Here is an 18360-nt window from a genome sequence, read left to right as displayed (position 1 = left end):
ATTAGGGCATGCACGAGCATTTTGGTAGAGTGTGGGTTGAGGAAAGGACGGATTCTGGAAATATTTTTGAGCTGGAGGCGACAGTAGGTGGTGAGAGCTTGGATGTGCGGTTTGAAGGACAGGGCAGAGTCAAGGGTTACTCCGAGGCAGCAAATTTTGGGGACAGGGGAAAGTGTGATTTCATTTATTTTGATAGATAGATCAGGTAGGGAAGATATGCGTGGATATGGAGGAAAGATAATGAGTTCAGATTTGTCCACATTGAGCTTGAGGAAGCGAGAGGAGAAGAAGGAGGATATGGCTGATAGACACTCTGGGATTCTGGAGAGCAGAGAGGTGACATCTGGGCCCGAGAGGTAGATCTGAGTGTCATCGGCATATAGATGGTACTGGAAGCCATAGGACCTTATGAGTTGTCCCAGGCCGAGTGTATAGATTGAGAAGAGTAAGGGTCCTAGGACAGAGCCTTGGGGGACTCCAACAGAGAGGGGGCGAGATGAAGAGGTAGTATGGGAGTAGGAAACGCTAAATGTGCGGTTGGCAAGGTATGAGGAGATCCAAGATAGGGCAAGGTCTTTGACCCCAAAGGAAGAGAGGATCTGTAGTAGGAGGCAGTGGTCAACTGTGTCAAAGGCAGAGGAGAGGTCTAGGAGGAGGAGTATAATAATAAATAATAATAATAATCTTTATTTTTATATAGCGCTAACATATTCCGCAGCGCTTTACACACATTATCATTGCTGTCCCTGTTGGGGCTCACAATCTAAATTCCCTATCAGTATGTCTTTGGAATGTGGGAGGAAACCAGAGTACCCGGAGGAAACCCACGCAAACACGGAGAGAACATACAAACTCTTTGCAGATGTTGTCCTTAGTGGGGTTTGAACCCAGATCTCCAGCGCTGCAAGGCTGTAGTGCTATCCACTGCGCCACCGTGCTGCCCGTAGTATAGAGAATTGTCTGTTAGCTTTGGCTGTAAGCAAGTCGTTAGTAATTTTGGTCAGGGCAGTCTCAGTGGAATGGTGGGTACAGAAGACAGATTGTAGGTTGTCGAAGAGAGAGTTAGATGCAAAGTGAGAGGAAAGTTCAACATGGACGTGCTGCTCAAGGAGTTTGGAAGCAAATGGGAGCAAAGATATGGGGCGATAGCTGGACATAGCACTTGGTCAAGGATGGCTTTTTGAGGATAGGTGTGATTGTGGCATGTTTGAAGGCAGAGGGGAAGGTACCAGAAGTTAGTGAAAGGTTGAAGAGATGGGTTAGGGATGGGATTAGTGTGGTGGTGAGGTTCGGGAGGAGGTGGGATGGGATGGGGTCAAGTGCACAAGTGGTGAGGTGTGATTTGGAGACAAGATGAGCAAGCTCCCCTTCAGAGATTTTGGAGAGTGAAGTTATGGGGCTTGGGCATTGGTCTCTCATACAAAGGGGGTGTGGTGGTTGGACAACAAAGACTTGCCTTGTTTGGTCTATCTTATTTTTGAAGTGTGTGGCAAAGTCCTCGGCAGAGATTAGGGAACTCGGAGGGGGCAGTGGTGGGCGGAGGAGGGAGTTAAAAGTGTTGAACAACTGTTTGGGGTTGTGGGATAAGGAAGATACGAGGGTTGTGAAGTAGGCCTGTTTAGCAGAGGTGAGAGCTGATTTGAATGCCAGTGTTGCTTGTTTGAGTGCAGTGAAATCATCTTGGAAATGTGTTTTCTTCCAGGGCTGTTCTGCAATTCTGGATACTTGCCAAAGCTTTTTAGTGATGTTATTGTGCCAGGGTTGTCTATTGGTTCGTCGCACTCTGCTATGCATGACAGGGGCGACCGTGTCAATAGCTGATGCAAGAGTGGCATTGTAGAAAGCAGTGGCAGTGTCTGTGTCGTGGGGTGAGGATATAGAGGACAGTGGTAGGATAGAGTCAGAGAGTGTGTGGGTGTCTAGGTGTGCGAGGTTCCTGCGTGGGTCCGCATGGTGCTGGACATGGGTGACAGGTGAGGAGGACAGGGATGAGAAAGTGAGTAGATGGTGGTCAGATAGAGGGAGAGGGGAGGTTGTGAAGCTAGATAGGGAGCATAAACGGGTGAAGACCAGGTCTAATGTGTGTCTGTCTGTATGGGTGGCTGAGGAGGACCACTGAGTAAGTCCAAAGGATTAAGTAAGGGACAGGAGTTTGGAGGCTGCTTACTTGTGGGTGTCAATGGGGATGTTGAAGTCACCCATGATGATGGTGGGAATGTCAGCAGACAGAAAGTGAAGGAGCCAGGTGGTGAATTGGTGAATAAAGGCAGTGGTCGGGCCCGGAGGTTTCGGTATATGACAGCCATTTGGAGGTTGTAGGGGAGTAGATATGGACAGAGTGGACTTCAAAAGAGGGGAGCATAAGGGAGGGTAGAGGTGGGATTGGGTTAAAGGTACAGTTGGAAGAAAGGAGAAGGCCCACTCCTCCACCATGTTTGTTGCCAGGGCGAGAAGTGTGGGTGAAGTGGAGGCCACCATAACATAGTGCAGCAGGGGAGGCTGTGTCAGAGGGTGTCAGCCATGTTTCAGTGATGCCCAGAAAGAAAAGATTACGAGAGGTAAAGAGGTCGTGAATCACGTGGAGTTTATTGCAGATGGAGCGGGCATTCCATAGTGATCCAGAGAGAGGGTGCAGGGGGTGGGCGTCATGGGCACGGATTTGAGGTGGGCAAGATTTTGGGTGTTTATATTGGGATGGGAGCGATAGGAGGGGGTAGTAATAGGAGGTATGAGCTGTGGGGGCCCAGGGTTGGGAGATATGTTGCCAGCAGTGAGGAGAAGCAGAGAGACAGAGCAGGTGGGAGAAGAAGAGTGGGCGGCTTGTTTTGTGTTTTATTCTTAGGAGAGATCTGAGGATGAGGAGCAGGTAAGCAGAGGAGGTCAGGTGGGGAGGCAGGAGGGAAGGAGAGATTATTACTTGGTTTAGGGGGTTCTGGGGTTTGAAGATAGCAAAGGAGAGTGAGGAGAAATGGAGCCAAAACTGTTAGAGCGTATGTCAGTGTGGCGCCCCTAGGGGTATTTGCCACAAAAATAGTTATTGACACCAAATACAAATACTAGAATAGCAAGATTGCACTACCATCTCCGGCCAGAAGGGGGAGCTCCAGACACTCCCCTTGATCTATTCTGGTCTGAGAAAAGGACTGGCAGTTAGGTTAAGGAGCTGAAAGTGAGAGGTCGTATAACTGAACTCCTAACAGCCCTATGATGGATTATAGGCCCGTAATACCCATAGTAGAAAAAGAAGAATAGAGAAAAAGGACATTGTGAGAACCGGGTAGCAATAACCTCTACCCAGAATAGGCGCAGAGACGGATACCGGATCCGTGGCTATATTCATTACATATAATACAGCAACCGGAAGGAAGTGAGGTGATATCAGCTTCACCAGGGTAAGACGCAGCAACAGACACAGAGTTCAGCGGTACTCCCAGAGGGGGTAAGCCGACAAAAAGGACTCGGGTTGTCCGTCGAACCAGAGCATAGAAGAGACAGATTGGGCCGGCAGCCAGTTCACATACAGCAGCAGGGCCATACAGAAACTGCGCATAATAAGAGGTGGAAATCCTAACAGGGTCAAAGTAATTTCAGAGTTCTTATACAGACTCCGGGGACAGTGTTGGTCACAAATCCCTTTTTGTTGAAGTGAACTGGTTAAACGTTTCAGCGCCTCAGTCTTTCATTTGGACAATAGCCATCAATCCAGGATCGGGGTCATCACAGCTGAGAGGACCTGCTGCTGATCAAGTAAGTGTCTGTTCCTTCATGATATCCCTTATACTGTGCATCGCCTGAGGCCACAGCACTTGGTCAAGCCACTAGTGACATCCCCCTCAAGAGACGGACATCATTGATCTGGTGCTGGGTACCTCGGTCTCCCGGGCGTTACATCAGCATGATGAGAATTCAGGACACTGCGGCTTATGCCGCTGTCCCCTGACTGCTACGCCTCCCCCCGTGTTTTTGAAAGCAGATCTCCCATTCTGTGAGGCCAGTTGGAATATGGGGGTTAACTCCCCGCGGAGGGGGCGGGGCTTATCTCCTGCCTTTGGCGCCGGGAAACGCCGACGCCACATCCGGATCCCTGGACCCGGACCTGTTTCCCGCCCTCCCTCCCTTTTTGTTATGTATTGGTTCAGTTGCAGCTGCAGAAGGGTGGGGTTTTGTTGGTGGTGAAGATAACTGCCCGGGAGACCGGAAGGCAGTTAATCTCCCTACACCCCATTTGTTGGCAGATATTACCTGTTTTAAGCTGCGACCAAAATAATTTAACCCAAAGTAAAAGATGGAAATTTTATAATTATATTTCCCAATAAAAGTTTTCAAGTTTCTGATAATTGTCGTGTGTCACTTAATGGGAGAAAACGGTTATGGGTCGTGGCAGTCTAAGTGTGGCAGAAAGGGAATGAAATTTAGTACATTTATTAACAGTGGTTAGTCTTACCTTCTGTTCACTTCTGGCTCATTTCTGGCATATTTCTGCTATCATATTTGCTGTTATCCTTTTAGAGACAGACCAAGGTCCAGACAGACCTGTGTCTCTGAATTTATAACAGGCTAAGAGCTCAGGAAATAGGCCAGGTGTGATCAGGAGGGAGGGGCAGCAGGGAGACTGATCACAGATACAGGAGAGGATTAATTAGAAGTCAGAAGGGAAAATGCAAGGGGAAATAGATCCAAATGGAAAGATAAAGCCAAACTGTGTATTGGCATCAAGGAATTAAAATGAGAAAACATGCAGGGGGAAAAAAAATCGTAATAGCAGCCAGCGGACATACCAGGAAGGAATAGCAGGGTGAGGAAGATCAGGAAAGTTGGGTGATGGTGATGGGATTGGGGTAGGAGCCAGTGGACATACCAGGAAGGAATAGCAGGGCGAGGAAGAGCAGGAAAGTTGGGTGATGGTGATGGGATTGGGGTAGGAGCCAGTGGACATACCAGGAAGGAATAGCAGGATGAGGAAGAGCAGGAAAGTTGGATGATGGTGATGGGATTGGGGTAGCAGCCAGCGGACATGCCAGGAAGGAATAGCAGGGTGAGGAAGATCAGGAAAGTTGGGTGATGGTGATGGGAACGCAGCCTTAGTGCTGCTGAAGGTGGCTCTTTTACTTTAATTTGCCCTGGGAATGACAGGTTCACTTTAATAAATACATGAACTCAGATATTGTTGTAAATGTTAAAACATAAGTTACATAGTGTTTTTTTTTTTATCAAAGACTGCAAAAGCCATCCAACAACATCACGGTGTACCTAAATAGGGATGGTCCTTAACCACTAAGTACACTACCTCTCCATATGCAAAACCAGCCTCATGAGAAAGGGGAGTGAAAAAAAGGCCAGGCATAGCTCGCAATTAAAACATTATGTGGAAAGATGGGCGGATAAGGGTGCTGAGTCCTGGAAGGCTGCACTCCTCGATATGTACTACAAAAAAGAAAGAAAAATCATGGTCCGCATGTTAAAGTATATGACTTTTTAACCCCTTTCCAAACTTAGATGTATAGGTACGTAAAAGGTGGTCTCCCCCTGTTTCATGCGGGCTCCGGCAATGAGCCCACCATTTTCTGGCACATGTCAGCTGATTTCATTAGCTGAAATATGCCCCTAACAGCCATGGGTAGAATCATGATCCACCCTCGGCTGTTAGGGGCACATGTCAGCTAATGTTAACATGTTAAATGCTGCTGTCAATCTCTGATACTGGCACTTAACATTCTTGCGCCGGAGCACGTCACTAATCCCACTCATCAGTGGCTGTGTCACATGACCGCAGGTTGACAATGGGTTTGCATGATAACCTGGGGTCTGCAGCAGACCCCTGTAGTTGTCATCGCCGGCTAGCTATGAACGCCGCTCAACGGTCGTCGCTCATAGCAAGTGAGCATTTCTGCTACAAACAGGCAATCTGATCATCACCTGTGTGTAGCACAGGTGATCAAATGATCGCAGCTTCAAGTCTCCCATGGATCTATCAATATATAAAAAGAATTAATCCGATTGGCAAACGGCGTAATGAGAAAACAAATCAAAACGCCTGAATTACGCTTTTTTGGTCACAGCAACATTGCATTAAACTGCAATAATGGGCGATCAAAACATCGTATCTACCATAAGATTATTGTGGACTGAATATATACCCTTAGGATGGAACTCCAATCAGCAATCGTTAGCACTGGTGTAGTGCATGAGCGCTGCACAACTGACCTTTTACTGCTTCGGTGCGGCGTCTATTGCACCTCCCGCGCATGTCCGGGGGTCATTTCCCCAGCACATGCGCAGTGACATTAGACTCTTGCTGCTTTCACAGTGCATGGCACTTTGAGTGCGCATGCCCCGAAGGATCCGCTGCTATTGGCAGGGATATACTATGTGACCTGCCATTACACTGATCACCAATGACATATAAAGGTCCTTGCCTCGTTTTTTACTAATATCCCCTTGAGAAAGCAACTGATCGAAAAGCAAAACGCGTGTTGGGGTTCCCTGGATCCAGCCCTGTGCCATTCACCCTCCATGTATAGTGGTAAGCGCTGCTCTTAGTTATAGGAATCTTTACTTGAATATCTTATGTCACATGTATTGTACCTTTGTAATCTATTGAGCAGGCGTCTTGTGCCTAGTTAACATACATTATTGGTGGGTGTTTGGCACCGGTGATCCTGTCATTCCATCCTCATGCACTATCACTATTTTTCTATATGTACGTTTTTGTATTGATATGTGCAATTAATAAAAATACCTCCTTTTAAGCCGTTATGCTCCTTTGGTCTCCTTATTTATCATGTAATGAACACGTACTGACCTGGAGAATCATAATGGCAGATTCGTTTTAGCATTTAGTGAATATAGAAAAAAAAATAAAACAATTGTGGAATTGCACTTTTTCTGCATTCAAAAGTACAATTTGTTCACAAGCCCTCACATGCCATATTAACAGGACAATAAAAAAGTTATGGCTCTGGGAAGAAGGGGACTAAAAAATGGAAACTCAAAAATGGAAAAACCCAAGGTGGTGAAGGGGTTAATATCACCATAGTAGTGCTGTACTTATTGTATCAGACTACTGCAGTGGGATCTATGCCAAAAGGTGGCCAATCACTGAATTATAACCATTGCTTTCCGCACCGTCATCAGTAAGTGAAATCATAGCATTTTCATTCGGGGAAGTATTAAGGACCAAGTAGATCTCTACATGATGTTTCCATAACATTAGAAACTTTCCGCACAGATTTTTATCGACAGTTAATTTAATTCCAATTTTTGTACGCAATTAGTTATTAGGGGAAAAAAATATCCCACCTTATGGAGGTAACTGCTACCAGGTAAGTCAGTGTCCAACAGTTTAAATGCAGTAACTCTTCTAAAAATTTCCTATTTTTTTAATCAGACTTTTATTTTTTTCCTATATATTTTAATATACATAGTTGTGTTGACTTTTTTATAATTCTGTCTGCGATGATCATGACACTGCTGAAAAGTCATCTGTACAGAATAGGTAGTAGAGTCTAGTATAACTCCTAATGGCGAATGTGAAAATTTGAAAGGTTTCTGATATTTTATTTTTAAATAAGGAAACATTTTTTTTTTTTTAAACTGCTTTGAAAGAAGTATTCACATCTGATACTTTTAGATCACATCCGCAGAATATCTATGGGATCTATATCAAGAACAGTGTGCCTCTGTTAGTTGGACAGTAGCTGGAATTCCTATTCACTTGTTAAGGAATTCCGACCAACTTTCCAGCAACAGAAGAGTGCAACAGTACCCCATCCCTTAGGTAGATAGGCAACTCCTTAATGGGACACATATCTATTATTCATTTATAGCACATCCCATGGAAATACCATTAAAATAACATCTTGAAATACCCCTTAAACATGAAAATCTATTTTAAGCAAAAAGATCATTGGTAATTCTTCATGACACGTTCACTTTAACAAGCCTTGCTAGGTTTGTGAACACAGTCAATGTGTAACCATCACTTGACTATGACGTGGACCCAGGCTTTACAGAATAAGATATTCTAAATTCACTTTATTAATTTAACCATACGTTTTGTGATTGCAAAGTTTATTATAAGCTTGTAGATAATCTAGATTTCCTTTTTCTCTATATTTCAGAAACTGTTAATCCAAAGCAATGGAAAAATATTTCTAAACGGTTATCCTATTATTTTACCATTTGATAATGGTGAGAAATTTCAGCAAACTTAAAAATCTAGAATATAATTTATACTTCATATAGATAAAGATAAGGAAAAAAAATGTTTTACAATTGGATCTCATACATTTACAGCATATATGTGGGATATCTATTTCAAGAACGTAGCAGAGTCATGATGTGCGCTTCTGTTAGTCGAAAGGTGGCTGCAATTCTTGTTCACTTGTATGAGAACTCTGTGTGACTGCAGACTTGTGAATCCTCCCAATATAGAGCAAGGCTGACTCTGGCCGGGAGTTTGCATATCGCATACTTTATCACGGTTCCCAGTGCATACACCAGCAAATTCTTGCAGCTCACAGTGCTTGCGTTGGGAGGATTCACAAGTCTGCAGTCACACAGAGTGACTGCCAACTCGTCATTCTAGACTGAATAACCCCTTTAAGGTGAGATTCATACCCATGGCTAGAATGGAAATTTATGTTGTTGTTCTGCGTGTTTTGTCCATTCAGCTCCCATGAACAGCACTCAGGCTTATTCTATAGCAGAACTGTGAGCAGCTGATTTATGGTGGAGCTGGACTTGGACTTCCACCAATCTAATTTTTCTCAGTGTTAACCTAATTTTAAAATCTTATAAAGACCAGATTTTTATTTTATTGTGTCCTGATAAGCAGCACTATATGATAACAAGAGGGTGTACTTAGATTTTCTCCTGGTTAAATATTTAAAAAAATTGGTCCAAATCCACCCATTTCAGTGCACCTGACTGACCATCATGTCTGTGAGGCATCCAAACTCTTACCCAACAGACGATATGGAGGGAGAGAAGGATCCATCCATTAGAACTTCAACAGTTGATCCTTTTGTTCTCTGGGAAGCAGGTACGGACTGGGGCTGAAATTCAGTCCCGGCATTTGAAATCACACAGGTCCATGTTGTCCCCGTCTTCATGAACCAGATGGGATATATTACTAATATTACCCTGGATGCAGGACAGGAAGATTTTCTACAAGACCAATATTTCTAATGATACCCATGGCCTGCTGTGGTAAGTAGTGTTGAGCATTCCGATACTGCAAGTATCGGGTATCGGCCGATATTTGCTGTATCGGAATTCCGATACCGAGTTCCGATATTTTTGCGATTTCGGAAATCGGAATCGGAAGTGTGCGGTGCATATGGTTCCCAGGGTCTGGAGGAGAGGAGACTCTCCTTCAGGCCCTGGGATCCATATTCATGTAAAAAATAAATGATAAAAATAAAAAATATCGATATACTCACCCCTCTGGCAGACCCTGGCTCTTAGCGGTGCCTCCGTTCCTAAGAATGCAGGGAGTGAAGGACCTTCGATGACGTCGTGGCTTGTGATTGGTCGCGTGACCGCTCACGCGACCAATCACAAGCCGCGACGTCATCGAAGGTCCTTCACTCCCTGCATTCTTAGGAACGGAGGCAGACACTTGGACAAGTGAGAGCCGGGGCCGTCTGAGGGGTGAGTATATCAATATTTTTTATTTTTATTCTTTATTTTATACATGAGTATGGATCCCAGGGCCTGAAGGAGAGTTTCCTCTCCTTCAGACCCTGGGAACCATTCCGATATTTTGTGTCCTATTGATATGCATTGGTATCGGGTATCGGTATCGGCGATATCCGATATTTTTTGGATATCGGCCGATCTAATCCGATACCGATACCTTTGCATATCGGAAGGTATCGCTCAACACTAGTGGTAAGTGATGGAGTCAGCAACTTTGTTCTCCATCACAACTCTTAGCAGTATGGGTATCTTGAGAACACTGATTCTGTTAACAACCTAGCAGACAAATCAGCCCATGACCAGACAGGCCCTTCTGGCATTTGCCAGAATTGCCAGATGGCCAGTGCGGGCCTGCTGGGAAGTAAAGGGAAGATTATGGCCGCAGCTTTCACCTTTCTCTTTGTTGAAAACACATGAAATCTCAATTAAGATGAATGCTCATGTGTATTGTGGATTTGGGAGAGATATCCGTCTGTGGAACAACATTGAGCTGAGACCTTTTTCACACCAGAGTCAAAAAAATGGTCATGGAAAGCAGATTGTATACATAAAAATAAACATTCTTAAAATCCATTGGAAAAATATCCAAACAAACCACTTAATGGTTGTACAAGATTAATAACATATATGCAGGAGATAAAATTGCAATGTAAGCTACAGCGCTGTCAACTTGATGTCACATCTATGACCAATAAACAGAGGCAGGGCAGTTGGAAAAGGACAATGCTAGACTTTGGGAGGGCAAGTAAAGCTCAGTTTAATATTTCATCCATCAATGAATCTGTGGAATAAAAATAGTTGAAAAGTGACAAGTTCTTTAAGACTGCCATACATAGTGGTTGAATTTTGGCCAGATGCACCGACTATCTGATGTGTACGGAGACCTCCTTAACCTCCCCTGCAGTCAGTAGAAGAAAGTTTGGTCAGTTGTAAATTCAAAACCTGTGAATTAAGGCGTACTCCTCTCTCCCGATTGAAAACACAAGAACAATCCAATGAGCTGAGCACTTACAGGGGTTTTCCAGGACATTAAAATTGATGGCCTATCCTTAGGATAGGTCATAAATGTCTGATCCGTGGGAGTGTAACACCCGGCACCCCACCAATCAGCTGTTCCCAGTTTTCATGGCAGCTGTAACTGCTCAGTTGCAGAGCTGCAAAGTACAGCTCCACCTATTCATATTTATAAGGGGTGGATGTGCAGAACAAGGTCGCTATTCTGTTGATGGAGCTGAGCATTCCCATTGATCAGACATTGATGGTCTATGCTAAGGATCGGCCATGTATGTTAAAGTCCCAGAAAATTCCTTTAAGGGAATTTGGAAGTCGTTAAAAAGAGCTGTCTGCTGAGCTAACTTTCTGCCAGACTGCTATCTATTGTGATGAAAACACAATGTTATCCAGAACAGTCCATATGATTATAACCTTTTGGTCTTGCTTGGACCTTCATCAGATAAATGAGGACTGTGTCAGGCCAATGCAGAAATCACAGCACTGGGGTAAGGTGACAGTGTCACTATCAGGAATGGTGTTGATCGTGACACTGTCATCTTATCCCAGTGCTGTGATCTCTGAAATGACTAAGGGCACAGTTAGCACTGGAAACGAACCAGACAAAGGTCTAATGGACTAGAAGAACTTGTTTTAATCGATCAGATATAAAGAATTTGGTTTTTATAAGTGGACGTAGCATTTATCTCTAAATGAACATCATTTTCTTCTAAGTACTGAGCTTTACCTATGGTCTAAGGCAGGGGTGGGGAACCTCAGGCCCCCGGGCTATTTATGGCCTTTTATCAGGTCCCCGAGCAGATTCTCAGGGATCGCATTCTTGGGCAGGGGGGTGTATTTTGATTACAAGTAGCTCATTAATTTCTTCTTGCTCTGTTAGCACACACACACAGTGTTCACTACTGAACACTGAAGGGCATGCAATCAAAGATTATGCCCTGAAACCAGTGCCAGAGTCATGATGTACTGTGTGGGTGGAGTTTATATGGCCCCCGAAGGATGGTATAAATATCCAAATGGCCTTTGGCAGAAAAAAGATTCCCCACCCCTGGTCTAAGGGGTAACGCTTCTCCTTGTGGAAAGTGACATACCGGTCTTGGCATGCCAATGTAAGGAGACTTATTCGCCGTGCAATGCTCCTCTGACAAATTTAATATGCAAATTGCCTCTTCAGAGAGGAAGAGGACTAGAACACTCACACCACTTGTTGGAAGCAGAGATCCGACAAGTCACGATTGACCCTTTAACGAGCCTTGTAATATGATGTAGCATAAAAAACAAAAGTACATTTTCATTTTGCAATTCACTGCTTCCAACAGGTGGCACTATAGAGTTCAAGTTCTCTTCCTGTCTGAAGAGGAGATTTACCTATACCCGCTATTATGAATTGGAACTGTACTCGGGCAACTCTTCTACCATATTCTGAAGTGCCGTACATATTCATTCGCAGCAGCAATCTATTGTGGTCAGCTTTAGGTCCAAAGAGCCCATTGATGACACAGTTTATCTATTGCAATTTCAGATTACCAGATGTGCAGCAATGTAAATGAATGAGAACAATTTAAAATCACACTTATTCCAATTTAAGACATGAAAAATCTGATATAAACTTACGATGGTCATAATCATGCTTAGTATTCTGATATTAACCCTAGACAACTGCAGGTAATAATTGTCAGAAAAATTTTCATATATTTATCTTGTATTTATGTTCCCAGGTCTCATGAACATTTTTATGCCTACTTCATTTTACATTATGGTAAATACTATGATTGGTGTTCGAATGGAAGTTCAATTAGTTCCGGTAATGCAGGTTTATATACATTTGGAAAGCAAATACTCTGGGCTTACATGCGGTAAGTTTGTCTATGACTAAAAACTGTAGTTTATATGAGAATGTGTATGCTGGACAAACAATTAGAATGGAATTTATATCCGCATTACCACTATCACCTGGTACAAGCGGTAGATGGAGATCAGATGCATTAAGCACCACTTAGAAAGAGAAGGTATGTTTCCAAAACTCAAAAAAAATATATATATATTTCAGCTCACCCTTATTCTTCCATCCGATGTGGCAAGTATTGATCCAAGCACGGAGAGGAAGTATTGCTGCCACAACGCTGAACAACGTATTGGAAAAGAAGAAATGGCTCCAGCTCCAGGAATAAAATGTAGAAACTTTATTAGTGCATATTAAAATGCTGCTGAAACATGACCGGCATGGTCGGTAGAGGAGAGTAACCAACACCCGACTGGATGCATTTGGAGCATGGACATGCTCTTAGTCCTCAGTGTACGGACTAAGGACATACTGAGGACTAAGAGCACGTCCGTGCTCGAAACGCGTCCAGTCGGGTGTTGGTCACTCTCCTCTACCGACCATGCCGGTCATGTTTCAGCAGCGTTTTAATATGCACTAATAAAGTTTCTACATTATATTCCTGGAGCTAAAGCCATTTCTTCTTTTCCAATATGTTTCCAAAACTCCTAACTTACAGAAACATCATAGCTCATTGTCTGCACTGACTCATTTCTATAGGAATTACAAAAACCAGGTAGTAGTTCAGCTGCTCGCTGCTATTTTCGTAGCCCAATTTACTTGTCTTATAACACACAGCCCCTTTCAGACCCTCATCTAGCTACCAATACGACTTACGCTTCTAAAAAACACAAAAACTGAACCTGAAAAAACAACATTTATATTATAGCCCATACTTGTGAATGTTTTTATGAGGTTTTGCATCAAGGCTTAATGTTGTGTAAAGTAAAAATCATGTTTGGCTCTAAGGAACAAAACTCATCTTCATAATAACAGTTTAGCATGCGTACAGCTCCTTCATGCCACTTATGACTGTTTCGTTAAATATAGTATTTACTAGAACTAAATACAACAAAAAAATTAAAGATGCAAATGCCAGACAAAAAATATCCTCTCTAGGGCTCGTGCAGACAACCGTAGATCCGGACCAAGTGCTATCTGACAAAACACTGCATCGCTTTTGGTCCAATATTATTAAATGAGGCCATGCACATGTCTGACTTTTTTCCTCAAACCAAGTGGTCCGAAAAAAAAATCCAATATTCGGATCGCACTCGGCTATGTCAGTCAATCAAACCTTGGAAGCCTTTGGACTGCACTCAAGAGTGGTCTGATTTTCAGGGATTGACAGAATGGAGGAGATAGAGAAATCGCTTTTTTTATTCTCCACATCCGAGCAAAATGAATTACACTCTGATCAAACTCTGATCAGCGTGTGATTAGCGTTTTTCTAGGATATGGAGACAGTCGTTAGACCTTAGCCTTAGGAAAAGTAATTTTCTAGATGTGAAATTGACCACCTTCTCATTGTTAGGGTTGTATTTTTGTCAATATACTCAATAGATTGCACACAAATCCAATAAGAGCCAGCCTGCCTTATACACACCAATGATATTTCACATGGATCAGTGCTTTAAAGGGGAACAGTGTGATGAAACATTTCTGTATGTCCCCTAATGCCACTGGGGACTGCATATGGGTAGAGATGTCAAAAAAGTTAACCATACACATTAGATGAATTATCTAACAATTTTGTTAGTTGGTCCACCATAGTGTTAGTTGGCTCTTCCAACTTTTCCTGCTGGCAGATGTTAGGGTTAGAAAGAATAGCATATGTTGAATTTTAACATGCACATTTCTCCTTCACCTTAGTGGTCAGGAGAATTTCAGAGCCTCGTCTCTCATTGGTTCAAATTTCTGAAATGTCATAATGACATGTGAAAAGTTGTCTTTTTCTGAAAAAAAAAAAAGTAAACCCTAATGCTTCCCTACATGTGAAATACATCTAGGTCACGTATGTGAAGCGCTGATACCACTGCATGAGTGGCATGTGGTGGCTGTGCAGCACCCCAGAGTCCTGGTCGTTGCAGTAATGTCGCTCTTCCACCATGGGGAGTGATATTACGTCTGATGGTACTAAAGGAGTTCACCTGACCAGGTATCACAAGTCACACGCTACACTTCACACTCCAGTCCACCAGGGGGAGCCTTGCTTCTATCTATTAGGCCACTCCTCACACACGGGTAAAACTGGTGGGTTGGATAGGAAGTTAGTCAGAAGCTACCTGGGTTTGACCCAGAGAGGACCTGTCAGGCAGACAGGGGGAGAAGAAGGAACATCTGAGCTGCAGACAGAGGGTCCCTGTCAGGGGTGGGATCCTGACAGAGGCCAAGCAAGAGATAGAACGTTACAGAGCTGCGCCTGGACTGATTGCGGCAGCATCCTAAGAAAGGACATGAAGCGAAGTATATTGTGGAGAGTGAGAAACGAAGTCACAGCACAAGGAGATAATACCGGGAGGAGTCCTGCCCCAAGATCGGCAGCCTCCTTCTGAGGCGCGTAGCCGGTGGCCGGATCACCGAGGGAGTAATTGACTCTACGTATTACTTCAGAAATCGGCAGGACAGTCAATTCCAAGTTGGCTGCCCAAACTTAATACCTAAGAAGACACGGAGGCAAAATTGTGGGAGAGGGGCGACGCTAGGGTCCCTATAAAATAGCTCCAGGCCTACCCCGTCATACGGGTTGTACTATCCATACCATCTGCGGGACAGAGAGAGAAAAGATCAGAAACATCCACGAAAGTTGTGAGGACTATCCCGTGGTGCTCAGCAGGGAGGTACTACAACACACAGGCGCTAGTAGGAAGGCTACTGATTTCCACCTGGATAAGAGAACTCTGGATATGCCTTCGGACCAGCCGGATTCCACCTGCCCTGTGAACGGTACTCTGGACTGTGGACACCGAAGTCTTCAGTAAAAGGTAAAGAGACTGCAACCTTTGTGTCCTCGTTATTCACTGCGCCTTACATCGTCCACCATCACCACCTACACCATCTGGGAAGCCCTGGGGACCTACTTCACCTGTGGGAAGGTATACCATCTAGCTGCCATTCCATCACCCCAGCGGACCCCTAAGCAGCGTCGGTCACCCTGACCGAATACCACAGGTGGCGTCACGAACACCGTACAAACAAACTTTCCCCTTTTATTGGGCGCCCCTCAAAGGGCCACGAGCCGGGTCAGGCCACCGTGACATCCCCAGAACTGAGAAGGACCCGGTACCGGGTACCCCATTGCCCTTACGCGTGGGGGCGCTCCAGCTGTCCTGGACAACCCTTAAAAGTAGGAGATAGTTGGTCAGCCAGAAGGGGGGTTTCTTTCACCCTCTTACAACCCTGCAATGCGAGTTGTCATAGAACTGGGACTTACTAAATACCCTACGTCTGCAATCTGTGTACGGTACTTTTATAAAGTCCTACTATGTGTGCAAACCCAGATTAAAGCTTCACCAAGGGCCCTGCAAAGGTAATGTTTTTTTTGTTCACTGTACCTTCATCCAAAAACTGAAATAAAAAGATCATAAAGTTCTGCTAATACCAACAAATACTGTATCTCTTCCCAAAAAAGCAATCAATCTAATGTTCTATCAAAAGCTAGATCTCAGAACATGTCGACACAAAGCAAATTTTCATTTTTCAAATGTCAGAATTTTTATGTTTTTAAATAGTAAAGCATATTCAAAAATAAAGATTTGGTATCGCTGTATTGTATTCATGCTGTATTCATCAAAATAGAATTAACATGTCATTTTTACCTCGCTTTAAATCCAAAACCTGAATTGGTGTGAGTTGTATTTTTCTCTTCCACTCTATTTTTTTTTTTTTTAGTATATTATATAGTAAATTAATTGGTGGCATTTAAAACTGAATTCACTCAACTATGAGAATGGAAAAAAATAAAAAAAATTATGGAAAATTAATGGAAAATTAAAGGTTAACTGCAAAGAGTTCACAGCAGATAGGTTTATTGACTGGTCCAATTTTTTTTCAATGGTTTAGGTCTATGTGGAAACTTCAATGAAAAGCAGTCCGATGACTATAACATATTGAATGGTTTGCCAAATGAAGACTTTAAGAGTTTTATACATGCATGGAGAAGAGATCCAACTTGTTCGCATGCCATAACTGATGTTTTTGATCCATGTGAAATTAATATTCAAAAAGGTAAGTAACATATTTAGATGTAGTGATCCATTATGCCTTGCGCTAAACACTCTGGTAGTTACTGAATGATTTCATTGAATGAAATGAACTGGCCATTAAGGAAATGTGTAACAGGTTATGTAGATTTTTTAGTCCCTACATGGAAAAAAAACCCAGAATAAATGAATGCCATGCATAAAATATGTAAAAAATGAATATACAATTTTTTACTTCTAGTTAGTCAAACTGCTATTTATGGTGGTCTAGGTTTTTGAGAGGGTTTGCCAGTGGTATAAAAATATTTTCTTTGGATTACCAAGAGAAGAGGTCTAGTTTAGCTACTAGATTGAATCAAACTGACAGTCCTCCTCAAACATGTTAATATCGGGAGGAAGAGATCAAGAGCAATATTGAAGTCAGCTGCCAGGTCCAGGAAAGGGGCACATAAACTGGGGTAATAAGGCAGATTTGAACTTTAAGATATAAAGTATATAAAAAGATGGGATTTTGTTAAGTTTTATACATAATAGAATATTTTTTTGTGCTGCTGGACAACCCTCTTAAGCAGGGCTGGCTCCAGGTTTTTATGGACTCCGGGTGACAGAGTCTCAGTGGTTCCCTTTAACATATGCCACGATTCATGATGCACAGGTATGGCAGAGAAATATAGGTATTGTACAAGGCCAAAGATTTCACTTACTTCTTCCATTACATGAGTGTAATGCATTGTAAAATCTACAATTGCACAAAAACCAGTGAATCCTCATAGCACACAGTGTGTGCCCTGGAGGTGATTCAAAAGTTTTCACTTTAGACCAGACAATATAGCCCTCCATACAGTTTTATGGGCTCCACATAGTGCTCCATACAGTATTATGGACACCACATAGAATCATACAGTGTAATGGACCCCATATATTGCTCCATACAGAGTAAGGAGCCCCATATAATGATCCATGCAGTATCATGGGCATCATATATTGCTCTATACAGAGTAATGAGCCCCATATAATGCTCCATACAGAATAATGGGTGACATATTGACCTCCATACTGTATAATGGGCCCCATATATTTCTCCATACAGAATAATGGACTCCATATATTTCTCCATACAGTATAATGGGCCTCATATATTGCTCCATACAGTATAATGACCCCATATAATGCTCCACACAGAATAATGGTCCTCATATAATGCTCCAGACAGAATAATACGTCCCAAATAATACTGCATACAGAATAATGGACCCCATATAATGCTCCATACAGAATAATGGAACCCATATAATGTACCAGAATGTACAGTATAGTCCACATATAATGCTCCATGGAGAATGGGCCACATATAATGCTACATAGAAAACGGGCCTCATATAATGCTACATAAAGGATGGAAATCATATAATGCTCCATGCAGAGTAATGAGCTCCATATTATGCTCCAGAGAGAATGGGCCCCATATAATGCTAAATTGAGAATGGGCAATATATAATGTTCCAAACAGAATAATGGGCCCTATATAATGTAAACGCTTCGGATTGGACACTGCGTACTTCCACAGCATCCAGCTGTTACAGCAGAGTAGATATAATTTCAAGAAATCCCATTCCCACTATG

General features: G+C 43.0%; 1 protein-coding gene across 1 annotated transcript in view; it reads left to right on the top strand.

Moving 5' to 3' along the window:
- Positions 1-18360, top strand: part of LOC143806870 (uncharacterized) — a 347780-nt gene that overhangs the window by 112215 nt on the left and 217205 nt on the right. Inside the window, exons 12-14 of the mRNA XM_077287851.1 lie at positions 8121-8190; positions 12432-12569; positions 16598-16762. Of these exons, the coding sequence (XP_077143966.1) occupies positions 8121-8190; positions 12432-12569; positions 16598-16762 (373 nt within the window). The remainder of the gene's footprint in view (positions 1-8120; positions 8191-12431; positions 12570-16597; positions 16763-18360) is intronic.

The sequence above is a fragment of the Ranitomeya variabilis genome, chromosome 2, assembly GCF_051348905.1.
Source record: "Ranitomeya variabilis isolate aRanVar5 chromosome 2, aRanVar5.hap1, whole genome shotgun sequence".
Taxonomy (NCBI): Eukaryota; Metazoa; Chordata; class Amphibia; order Anura; family Dendrobatidae; genus Ranitomeya; species Ranitomeya variabilis.
This window is presented reverse-complemented; position numbering and strand designations above follow the sequence as displayed.